The sequence below is a fragment of the Brachyhypopomus gauderio genome, unplaced genomic scaffold (assembly GCF_052324685.1).
Source record: "Brachyhypopomus gauderio isolate BG-103 unplaced genomic scaffold, BGAUD_0.2 sc37, whole genome shotgun sequence".
Classification (NCBI taxonomy): domain Eukaryota; kingdom Metazoa; phylum Chordata; class Actinopteri; order Gymnotiformes; family Hypopomidae; genus Brachyhypopomus; species Brachyhypopomus gauderio.
Window position 1 is genome coordinate 2,813,574 of NW_027506867.1, and position 12,288 is coordinate 2,825,861.

The 12,288-nt window shown below is 49.8% G+C and overlaps 1 protein-coding gene across 1 annotated transcript; it reads right to left on the minus strand.

Annotated features, from left to right (window-relative positions):
* Positions 1–3,591: 3,591 nt before the first annotated feature.
* add3a (adducin 3 (gamma) a) lies at positions 3,592–12,041 on the minus strand. Its single transcript, XM_076985180.1, has 11 exons — positions 11,862–12,041; positions 11,625–11,768; positions 11,238–11,336; positions 10,985–11,158; positions 10,608–10,862; positions 9,892–10,002; positions 9,637–9,720; positions 9,403–9,420; positions 8,650–8,764; positions 7,662–7,757; positions 3,592–6,243 (listed from the first exon to the last, which is right to left on the minus strand). The coding sequence occupies exons 1-11, from the start codon at positions 11,913–11,915 to the stop codon at positions 5,996–5,998; spliced, it is 1,398 nt and encodes a 465-aa protein (XP_076841295.1). The 5' UTR covers positions 11,916–12,041; the 3' UTR covers positions 3,592–5,995.
* Positions 12,042–12,288: the final 247 nt, after the last annotated feature.

The window sequence follows — 12,288 nt, forward strand, 5'->3', positions numbered from 1 at the left end:
CGTAGCATCACCAGGATGACTGTATGAACAAAGAAAGAGCTGGTCCCAGGTCTGCGTGCTTACTACAAAACACTTAATACCATCAACACCCAGGTCATGTTAACCATGCGTGGGATTCAACTAACGCCACCTTCCAGTATGAAACTGAGTGCGTCAGATCGTACAAACTGTCCCATAGTGTGATCCGGCCCGTTACACTCAATAGCCAAAAGCTTTTAAGATGAATGAAAGATCCTGTGTAGCCTTGTGATTTAGCCATCAAAATGCTAATTAGCTTTCATTCATGCAGCGTCAGTGTGTGCTGTAAATCCTCCCACACACTCTTTCCATCTGTTTGTAGAACATCCTGCCTTTGACCATGACACCAACGTGGCCTGAATCTCCAGGATAATCTAGATCTTATCACCGGCCACCACAACTCCAATAAGCATGGATTATGCAGTAGGCTGATTCAAGGACGTAGTGAAGCGTGTTTTGCGGATGGAAGTCAGGCTCGGCCCTTTCACTATCCCTCGCAGGGCAAGTGTCTTCGGGTCAGGCCCGTCTGCAAAGCTGCGGCAGCTCCAAATGTCCGTATGGAGGTCCGAGTGTCCCTAGCGTGATTCGTGGGGAGAGCGCGGGGACCAGCGCGGGCGAGATAAGAAGCCCGTGGCAGACAGCAGACGGCCCTCGTACGGCCCCGGCGTCTTCGGGGCCTTTAACTCGAACGTCACTCGCTTCACGGCGTTTCTAATGGTGCTGACGTTTTGTGCTAAGCGTTAGCGTTAGCATCACAGGAGAGATAAACAAACCAACCCCCATTTGTTCTCTCCTTCTTCAAGGCCTGCTCATCCTTGACCAGCAGATATAGAAATAATCCAGCGAGACACTGGAACAGAACATTATTATTTCCTTTATCTCTAAAATACGTCGAGCTGGACCTTCTGAACTGACAGAAAAGTATCAACAACGTGCACAACGTAGCGTGTGTGTTAGATACAGTGGCTTGGTTAGCTGTCGCTAGAGATGGTTGTTTGGTTAAGTCAGAACGTGTGTTAGCAGCTTGGTTGGACGCCCCCATCCTGAGCCCTCCATGTTACGGTGCTATTGCATCAGTGCCGGGCTGCTACTCCAAAGGCCCAATATCTTCAGCCTCGTGCACAGGCCTCAACACAAATGTGGGGTGCGTAACCTTTCAGCCAAACCGCCAGGCTTGTTTTGCAGCACAAAAGGTCTACAGTTATCCGTCAGTCTGAGGAACACACTACACTTCCTGTTTGATCATCTCTGTTGGAACACTGGGAATTCTTCATTAATTTTAATTAATTTAATTAATTAATGTTCCTAACATCATACTTCCAAGAGGGGAAAGATAACTGCTATTATCTCTCCGTTAGTCTCGTTTATTTTAAAGTATATTTTCTATGCCATAATGGTCTGTGCTGAAGTGCTTCATTTTATGCTGTTTTTGTGCTATAGTTCGATTAGTTGTTGTATATCAGTTGTATAGCCTCCATGTATTTTTTTATGCAGTTGTACTGTGTAACTAATTGGCATAGTGCCAGTGAACTCTGTTACCTTGAACCCATATAAAACTTCTTATGTAGTGTAAATGCCTGCAAACCCAGGTTGGTTATGTAGATTGTTATTACTGAACACACACACACACCCTACAATACGTCTCTTTTAGGAGAGTGTCACATCCCAACCAACTGTTCCAGATGGTCTGGCTGCATTTAAGCATCTCAGAGTCCATCTTTAGGAACCACTGGAGAGCTGGTCAGGGTGTTCCAGGGTTAGTGAAGACATCTTCAGTAGCTGCTGCTTCCCTGTGCGTCCTGGAGGCCCTCGGCCGGAGATTAGGCAGGCGGACGGCCGGAGGCGTCACACCCGCGGGGGGGCTTTGGACGAACCCGCTACACACCTGCTCCGACAGGTGTCCCGCAGTGCCCCGCCCCGCACGGAGAGCGTGGGCAGGGATTTCCATACCGCCGCTCGGGCTGCTTCGGATTAAAGGTCGGAGCATATCTGGATATCCTTGGACAGATTAGGAGGTCGTGTGCCCGTCATCACTGATGCCAAGGTTGGGCTCTTCTCCACCTGTAGGGGGAGCCGGCGCACCCCTCTGAGTTAACCCCCTCGGGCCGTGCCTCCATCTGCACGCGAGCTGCTTCATTGTTTTAACAATCACAGTACAAGTCTGTTTCGAGGGCCCCCCCTCCTAATGTCTCGATTCTCTATGCTTTAGCAGGACAAAAACCCCCACTCTCCCCATCTTAACACTCACTACACCCTCTTTACAGAATGCTGCCAAAAGAGAAACTCTTTTCTCTCTCTCTCTCTCTCTCTCGCTGCAAGGCCCTGCCTCTCAATGGCTTTATTGTATGGATGATTGTGGTTCCCCCCACTGGCCCGATCCTCGCGCCTCTCCCAGTCTTCGGTTCGCGGGAAGGCGCGTGGGCCCCCTCCCCTGAGTCCTGTGGCCGGGGAGCAGGTGTGGTGCTGGCCCATGGTGAGGAGGGACCGCATGGGAACATGAGGGTGTAATGCAAGAACCCTCCAGTGGGGGCAGTGTTTCCTCCAACACCAAGTTCAGCAGTCAACATTTCTGAAGAATGCGTGCGCATTCGCTCCTAGTTCAAAATGCAAACACCAGTGATCACATTTATAACGGAAGCCGACAAAATCAGCAGAACGAGGGCAGTCGCCACGTTTATTAATCACGATAATTAATTACGTTTACTAAGATTCAACATTTAAAATGCTTAACCAAGAGCATCGTTGCCCTGTTTTACATTGACTTGATCCTAAATAATAGTGAACAACTCTGGCAGTCTTTATTGGATAGATTTGGAAATAATGTACCAGAAACGTAGATTAAGCCATGGTAACTAAAGCATCGAGAAAATTACTAAAAATGTATTATGAATTAATTCACACTGGACATTCACACTACAGAAGGGCTGATCTAGGACCAGGTACTGATTAATTTCCTGACGAGGGCAGTTGCATCAACAGAGGACCACTGATCCCAGATCAGATGGAGTACTGACGAACCCTGAGCGGTCAGCCCTTGGTCGCCTTCAGCAGGGACGTGTGTGTGCAGCAGTCTGTGCACCTGCGGGGTGTTGTGAGTTGCAGGTACATATTCAAGCGTATTCAGGAAAGGACACAAACTTCAGAAATACATTTGAATCCTCCTGTCTGTCGGTCTCTCTTCCTCACTCACACACACGCGTTTGAGCTTGTAAAAAAAAAAAAAAAAACCCACAACAGAAACAGGAATCTACGCTGCAGAGTCTAATTGTGGCATCTAGTTGGACGAGGTTTCAGGTAAACAGACCAGTTACTTAAGGCCCCTCACTCCTCCTACTGGGAACAATGTGATACAAGGGTACAGGCTTTTACATCCATTATTAGTGTCCTATTTGTTTTAGACAATTTACCGACAATTCACATATTGTTCTTCTGAATTTATGTATATGCATTTTAAAGAATGCTCATGTAACTTAAAATTTGATGGCTAACACTGAACTGAGTGTAAAAATTAACTCGGTAGTAGGTAGCACTTTTCTGTTCACGTTATTGTGCCTTCAGTACCAAAGACTGAGACGATGTTTTTTCTTAAAATAGCTTTTTTATTTGTGAATTTACATTGATTAGCAATACAATCTAAGGCAAGTCCGTTAGATAACAATTTCTATACGTTTTCACAGGTCACAACGAGGCTTGGCTCACACTCGCATGCCAAAGAAGAACATTTACTCCAGAAGGAAGAACTACACTGAGAAAAGAAGCATTAGTCTCCACAGGTGCCGATGGCCGGGGGGGGTTGAGCCGTTCAATCTCGAGCTGAACGCCCGTGAAATGGTTAATAAAAGTGTAGATCTCTGTAAACGTAAAAAAAAAAAAATCACTGCGATACAATGAGGACGAAAATGCATAAAATGGGTATGAAAACGAAACAATAGTACAACAGAAGTGTTAAACATCTGAGCGTATCATTTTTTTTGCCACCATCTTTAACCTCTCTACCATTTTAATTTCTCCGTTTCAGACGACCGATCACGGCCACCCCCAGGCTTAAACCAGGCTTAAACCAGACTTAAACCAGGCTATTTACACGGCTAAAGAGGTGCGTCCTTCTCCATTTGGCTAATTCACATTGCTCGCTGGGATTGATGGACTGACAGCACTGCTCTGGGACTGTAGCCTATGGCACCTTTCCACTGCTGGGCCTGGCAGGGTTCAAACTAAGGTGAACTCTTCCTCCGTTCTCTTCAACATCCGAGAGTCTGGATGAAGAAGTTAAGATCTCCACGCTCACTGAAGGATACCCAGACACCTCTCAAGAGCACCTCCACAGTATGGAGTTCATGTCGTGCGACTTTAAGATGCAAGACAAACCTAACCCCCTCGCCCGTGTTACAAAAAGGTCCGATTCCCCAGTTCAGAACATTTTTTTTCTTAAATAAAGTCTATTTAGGCAACGTGGACAAGATCAAGCCAGCAGCATTGACTCCAGAACTTAGATGGTGACTCTGAGCAGCTGGGAGTCCTTCAGCACAGCAGCGCATGGCTCAGTGACATATGGCCGTCCTCAGAATGACTTAACAGAACCGCTAATTAAACGACCCTTGTCTTGTGATTATATCGTGAAACATATGGCTTACAAACGCCATACAAAAACCAGCCCGGAGTCCGTGCAGCGAGACCCGTTTAATTGGCTTTTCGTTGCTCTGTTAGGCTGCAATTGTCAACTGTGATTAAAGCCCACACACACACACACACACACACACACACACACACACGACCCACAACCTTCACTCCTCTGCTTGGTCTCCACTACGACCTGCTACAAAACTCCATTCATTTCCAACTTTCTGCAATCTCCCAGACTCAGTCTAATGGTAAAATCATCTATATTTAATATCTATATATAAATGTATATATATATATTTTATACACTACAATAAAAGTGCAGCACAAAAATAAAATATATATCATTACATCACTCATCCAGTTCTCTTATATGCTTTTAGTAATCCGAGTTATAATATAGCTGAGAAATGTCAAGCATGACTACATTATCAGTTGTAGAAACATAGGCTACTATCAGGGAAAAAAACATGCTTAAACATTCGTATCTTTGTAAAAGTACAGAAAGGAGTACAAAACTGAGTGGACAAATACCAAATCTTGTTTCGGTTAAAAACAAAACAAAAACAAACATTAAAAAAAGAGATGAGTTGATGTCTACAGGTGAACCCCACTAGATGAGAGAATGAGGTTGTACTTCACTAAAACGTGATTGTTTCCGTGTTACACCGCGAGAGTTTGGCAGGAGCTGTTCAGAGAGGCGCTCATCACTGGATCATCAGCCCACGGTACACGGGCCCATGTCCAACAGAGGGGGAGATTTAAAAACTTAAAAATAAAAATAAAAAAACCCTAGTGTCCAGTGTGTATTTAGTCGTCTTCTACATCAGTCCTGTGGTTGAAACGTAGAAAAAAAAAAACAAACTGGTAACTGGTTTTCTTCTTTAAAACCAAATCAAATCTCGGGAAAGATGGTGGATGAATAAGGAGCTCGGTGGTTTCACAGGGAAACAACGTGTGGAACAGCTTTAACTGAGCCGAACGCGGAGATGAGGTGGATCAGGTGTGATCAGCTCGTGGTGTGTGTTGGGTGTGTGTGTTTTTAGCCTGCCAAAGTTGAGATGGATTCAAGGATGTTTCCCAGGACTCCCTGTTTAAAGCCCATTTCTCTCTTCACGCCTTGTGAAACGTGACCCACATCTGTAAACGTGCGTCACTTCCCACGTGACCAGTTCATTCACACCTTTCCCTTCCCAAACATGTGCCTAAGTATTGGTTTTTCCTCCCCAATAACTGGTATTTAAAAAAAATCAAACAAACTTTAAAAACAAAGGGTGGACAGACAGACGGGGAGTGAGACGGGTAAACGATAGGCAGACAGACAGACTGGGTCGTAGCTCCGCCCCCTCCAGCCACTCTAGGCTTCCACCTTCTCCTTCTTTTTATTCTTCTTCAGGAAGGACGGAGTTCGGAACTTCTTCTTCTTCTTGCTGGGCGATTTAGACGGCGAGCTCTCGGGCGAGAGCGCCTCCTCGATCTTCTCGCCCGTGCGCACGGTGATCTCCACGCCCTCCACGCCGGTGGTGAGCTGCTTCAGCTGCCCGCTCAGTTCCTCCTCGTGGCATCGCTCGTTCTTGCCGTTCAGGAGGGCCGTCGTGTGGTTCTCTGAGGGGGAGAAGACAGATCAGGGGCGAAGCCCAGACGTTCACGCGCCATCAATCATATCCGCCCCGGAATGGCAGACTCACAAAAGCCACGACTAAAGATCTGTCAGGGAACTGGCTCTAATGACCTTTGCTGAGGCTGAGAACGTCTTTTGTTGCGCTGCGGAGAGACTGCCTTCTTTAGAATCCCACACAGAACTGCTGGAGCACGGATGCCAGCAAGTTCTTCTCCCCCAAACGCTTCAGCTAACAACCCCCCCCCCCCCCCCCCCCCCCAGACGGGTTTGTGTGTTGCGCTGACAGGACTCTGAAGGAGGCCTATCTGCTGTGGAGGTGTAGCGTTATTGGCACAGTCCTCATGGGTCGGTTCGCTCGCACGCACGCACGCACGCACGCACACACACACACACACACACACACACCTGCACATGCATACATACACACACATACAGACACACACACACACACACAGACACACACACACACACACACACACACACACACACACACACACACACACAAACCTGCACATGCATACATACACACACACACAGACACACACAGACACACACACACACACACACACACACAGACTAATTTGTTGGTTGCACGTGACGTGGGGAACTGATGGTAACAAACGTAAACCCCACGCGGAGCGCACGTCTGGGTCGTGGAGCGGCCGACGTTGTGTAATCCTCTGAACGTAATGATGTAACAGGAACAGAATGAGGAGACCACAGCCATGTCGTCACACCACTACCCTACTTTTGTGTGTGACTTTTTTTCTTTTTTCCTTTTAACTTTTACTGGGTCACCTCAATGTCTCTATAGTGAACAACTGCTCTTGACCCTATTCTCCAGTTGGTCCGTGTGTGCGCGCGCGTGTGTGCGTGTCTTTACGGCCCAGTTATAAGAAGTTACCATTTGGAAGGTGCTGGATATTTTGCTGATATCTTCCTACACACACACACACACACACACACACCATGCCAGTCAGAAACATGCATGTCATTACTTGCTAGTTATTTTTGTTTGCGTACAATAACAATACTCACAGAACGCACACGCCGACACACACACACACACACACACACACACACACACACACACACACACACAGGATAGTACAGTGAACAGCAGCTTTAAAATAAATCCAACAGTCCCCCTGTCCAGTGGAAGTCTCCGATACCCCACTGTGGAGAACAACAGGTTCCTGTAGTGTCTACAGCTCTACGTTTCCTGGGTCACGACACAAAACATCTGGAATCATCAGAAGTCATTCCTGTGTGAGGGTGACGCCTCTTTTCATTCAGATACATTACAGAAGACCTTTCATGTCCTTCAGTCTCTATATCACACACACACATACACACACACACACACACACACACACACACACACACACACACACAGCTCTACCTTCTTTGGCAGGTGTGTTTAGTGGTGAATGCGCGTGAGACGCAGACGGGGACAGAGTGGAAGCGTCATCAGACGTTAGCTGCTCCTCTTCCTCATCTGGCGTGAGCGGGATTAGTCCACACAGACAGACAAGACGGACGGACAGACAGACAGGTAGAGGGGGAGACGGGTTAGAGGTAGACATGCGTTTCTGGAGGGGTCTCAGTCGACCCTGCAGGGGTGGCACAGCTCGGCTCGGATGGACCGGGGTTTAAACCCGAAGGTCTCCTGCAGCGGCGTTGAAAACCACCGAAGAGGCGGGATCAAAGACGGCCGTCATCTTTGAGCGTTCACACACAGCGTCACCGTTAACGACGTGCTCTGGTTACTGTGCTCGTGGTGACCGTTAGTGCGGGTTAAAAACGAGGTTGTGGTGTGGGGTCACGTGTGCTGCACGTGTGATCGCAGGACAGGACGAGTAAAGGGAAGCTGGGCTTCCAAAGCTGTGGCTTTAACAGAAGCACTGTGGGGCGTCAGCCGGTCACTCTCCAACCCCAGCCGAGTGTGTGTGTGTGTGTGTGTGTGTGTGTGTGTGTGTGTGTGTGTGTGTGTGTGTGTGTGTGTGTGTGTGTGTGTGTGTAGAAACGGATCCTTGTGGTCCCAGGGTTCAGATTAGCTGCGGCGCAGAGGCCAAGCTGTGTGCTGCTGTATCGATTTCGTCCTGTCCTGCGGGCCGAGAACTGGCAGGTGTGTAATTACCATCGACAGCTGAGGGCGGAGGGTGAACCACACGTGAGCATCACCGCGGCAACGCCACAACAACCAAGGTGTTAAGTAAGAGAAGGCTGGGAGGAGTGTGTGATGGGGTGATGGGGTGTGTGTGTGTGTGCAGGAAACTGTGACCACAGAGCAGGTGTGTGCAGTGTGTGTGTTTCTAGTGAATGTCAGACATAGAACATCAGACATCAGGTAGTGTCCGCGTCCGTGTGTGTGTGTGTGTGTGTGTTACCATGGAGCCCCAGGTGCTGGCGTCTTTTGTTGTCCTCATTCTCAGACTCCATCATTTCACTGAAAGGGTTGGGGGGAAGCCCCTCGTCCTGGTCCTCGTCTGCACCTGTGTACGGCTGAGAGTGTGTGTGTACACAATACATTAGACAACAAGTACTGGAATTAAGGCGTCTTTTGACATCAACGCTGCCAAACACACCCACAGAATACCCGCAGATTTCGCAAACATTTCAACATGCTGCTCTGACCGTCAACCCAAACTGGACTTGTGAGCAAACCTGTCACGACACCAGGGGGAGCTCAAGACCAGCCACAGGCACACGAAACACAAACGAGATTACTCGCAAGTCACAGAGGAAAAGTGGCTCGCCCCAAACAAAGCCCAATACAGGCGACACACACACACACACACACACACACACACACACACACACACACACGCACACACACACGCACACACACACGCACAGCAGGCAAGGAAAACGGCAGCGCGAGTGTGAGACTTCACAGAACACGATGGAGATGTTTATCACACACTACCAAGAAGTGCTGAAACTTTACTGAGCAGTGTGAATGGAAACCGGTTTAAGTTTCGTGTCGGTCTGCATGGTTCTGCAATCGCGGACTGGGGCCTGGGAGTTTCAGCATTTCCTGATGCAGGGCTTAAAACTCAAGATGTGAACATGACGGGATTTGGTGCGGGTTCACTGCACGACCACTGGCAGCATTCGACAAACTCTTAAAGCCAAATTACCTTTTCTGGCTGCGTCTCCTTAAAGGCAAGACACACAGCCACATTAACTCCTCCAGGCCCGTTATGACACACAGCTTGCATCATTCTCTTGGTAAACAGTCCAGCACTTAACACTAGTACCTTATTGCTATAGCCTCTGAATGGTAAGCATGTGGCTCCACCTAGTGGAGGCTAGAAGAACTACAAGAGCTAAAGTGTGTGGAAGCACAGGATTGTGGGTGTTGTAGTGCTCACCGGTGGTCTCTCCACCACGATTCCCGCCAGCTTCTGAGACTGCGGACCGGCGGTCATGAGATCGAAGCGGTTCTGTTCTCGGATCTGAAATGGATGCAACGAACAGGGTCAGACTGCGAGAGAGAGAGAGAGAAAGAGAGAGAGAGAGAGAGAGAGAGAGAGAGAGAGAGAGAGAGAGAGAGAGAAAGAGAGAGAGAGAGAAAGAGAGAGAGAGAGAAAGAGAGAGAGAGAGAGAGAGAGAGAGAGGAGACCTACTTTGTTCCTCTTCTGGAGAACCTCGGTGGGATTTGTGTTCAGAGGGACGAACTGATTGGGGTCCTCGATGCGGATTGGCGTGCTGGTACTGGTGTCCTCGGACCTCATCCACTGGAAGAAGGGGAAGAAACATCATCAGCCACTGAACAACGCTGCCACTCACACCAACGCTGGGAGACAGCAACACGTGGGACTGTTGTACTTATGTCGACCACCAGAGGGCATCAGCAACACGAACTTATCAAGAATGCATCTGCTGACAATGCCAGCCCTGCTCACAAGCCAGCTAGTGCAGAATGACCTGGAAAGCCTACTTAATGTACAGGGCTGTGCACAAAACAATACTACACTATTATTCACACTAGCTACTCGTTTTAAATACACAACTTGTCCTTAGAAGTTTGCTAAAGGGCCCTTTAGGCTTTAAAAGGCAACTCCAATAGGTGGTACAGGTAGTTCTATAGCTAACGACCTAATACACTGTGTAGTGGTCCATCATGGTGGCAAACCAAGACCTGAAACTGGTCACATGAAATGGGATTTCTCCTCATTCTTATCGTTTCCTGCCCTCCCTATCGTGTTGTGTATCGTATCACGTTCCGTGTATCGCAATGTGTATCGTATCGCGGCCTCCGTATCCTACGAATTAACCACCGGCGGCATTTCTTAGCCAGCCGTATTCTGTGAGAAGTGCACGCGTGCGCCGGTGTGCCCACCATCGTCCTGATGCGTGCGCTCTCGTCGCCCGCGGCGTCCGCCACGTTGACCTTGGTGTAGCAGTTGGGCGACGTGAGCCAACGCGTCTTCTCGCGCTGCTGCTGCCGCTGCTGCAGGAGACGGAGCGGGAGACGGGGCGTCTCGTCGTCCTCGAACGTGAACGCCGTCACCGTGGCCGGGATCTCCACCTCGCTCTTGTGCCGCGGCTTGTCGCGTACGAGCGGCTGCCGGTAGGTGTAGCCCGTCCGGTAGCCCTGTGGACGCGGAGATCGGGCACGCGCGCTCAGAAAGAAAAAAAAAAAGCACGGCAAAAGCGAACGCGGCGGGGTGTGGGCGAGGTGGCGGCCACAGGAGGGCGCCAAACGTGCGTACGCACCAGGTTGTCCAGCATCCGCATTAGAGACTCGAACTCCAGCTCCCCGACTTTCCACTTGTGCTGGGAGCCCATGGAGACCCCCTGTACTGCCACGGCATGTGTGCGGGACTTGTACTGGTCCTGATCCAACACGATAAGGTTCTCCAGTCCCCCCGCGGAGGAGAAGGCGTTCACCTACACACACAGGAGTGTGAGGAGTGTGGATATACTGGGACGCCAGCCCCACCTCCGCCCCAACACACACGCGTCTCACCTGGATCTCACAGGCATACTGGGCGTGGTGAATGTAGTGGAAGGCCTCCTCAATGGTCTCCCCGAGGGCCACCACACCGTGATTCCTGAGGACCAGCACCTGCCACACACACACACACACACACACACACACACACACACACACACACACACACACTGAGCTCTTCCACATCTCTCTGCTAAATACTTTTTATCTATTTTGATCACAGGACCACGGTGCTGCCTTTGGTGTGGGAGGTTTGCCTGTGACCCTGAAAGTGTGTGTGTGTGTGTGTGTGTGGGTGCGTGAGGTGCTTCATGCTCAGAGAATGTGTGTGTGTGGGAGTCTGAGCATGAGGACATGTAATCAGGCAGATGCGCGTGTGTGTGTGTGTGTGTGTGTGCGTACCTTAGCCGTAGGCCCGAGTGCTTTCTGCAACTCCACCCTTTCCTCCGGTTCGTCCAGGCTGCCCTGGTAGCTAAAGTACGCGACGTCTCCAAGAATCAGCGATTCCTGCGAGATCGGCAGCAGTCCGCACTTCATGGACGACACCTGTGGCGAGAGACAGGCCCCGCCCCCCCGTCATCAGCTTGCCGCTGCACAGAGGGGACCGCGTTTCCCAGCGTGCCCTGCAGCGCTACTCACGGCAGCCACGGCGGGGGTGTGCAGGTGCACCACGCAGCGCACGTCCGGCCTCATGGAGTAGATGGCGGCGTGGGGGCTGAATCCACACGCATCTACCTGCAGATTGGTGGAGCCCTGGTCCACCACGTCACCCAGAATATTCACCTTCACCTGGGGGGGGGAAGAGAGAGAGAGAGTTACTTCTAGAGTTCTACTGTAGAAGTACGCAGCAGACCACCAGCAAAGACTCACTGCAGGATAACTGTCTGATCTGACGATCAGAAACGAACCTCCCACAATGCACAGGGAACATCGGTCGACGGCTAATTAACACACGCAGCACGGCGGCACCGTTAGCCAGATCACCTCCTCTCTGGCAAGTTTAAGGACAGGTTTATCATCGGGTCAGAGGTCACTAAGCAGCACACACACATTCTAAAGTGCCTCC

What these genes read in the sequence shown, in the direction of transcription:
- add3a (XM_076985180.1), bottom strand. Translation starts at nt 11,915, where the DNA reads ATGAGGCCGGACGTGCGCTGCGTGGTGCACCTGCACACCCCCGCCGTG. An exon ending in AGTATGCCTGTGAGATCCAG is followed by an intron (nt 11,159 to 11,237) that starts GTGAGACGCGTG and finishes CTGTGTGTGTAG; the next exon opens with GTGAACGCCTTCTCCTCCGC. An exon ending in TGCGGATGCTGGACAACCTG is followed by an intron (nt 10,863 to 10,984) that starts GTGCGTACGCAC and finishes CCGCGTCCACAG; the next exon opens with GGCTACCGGACGGGCTACAC.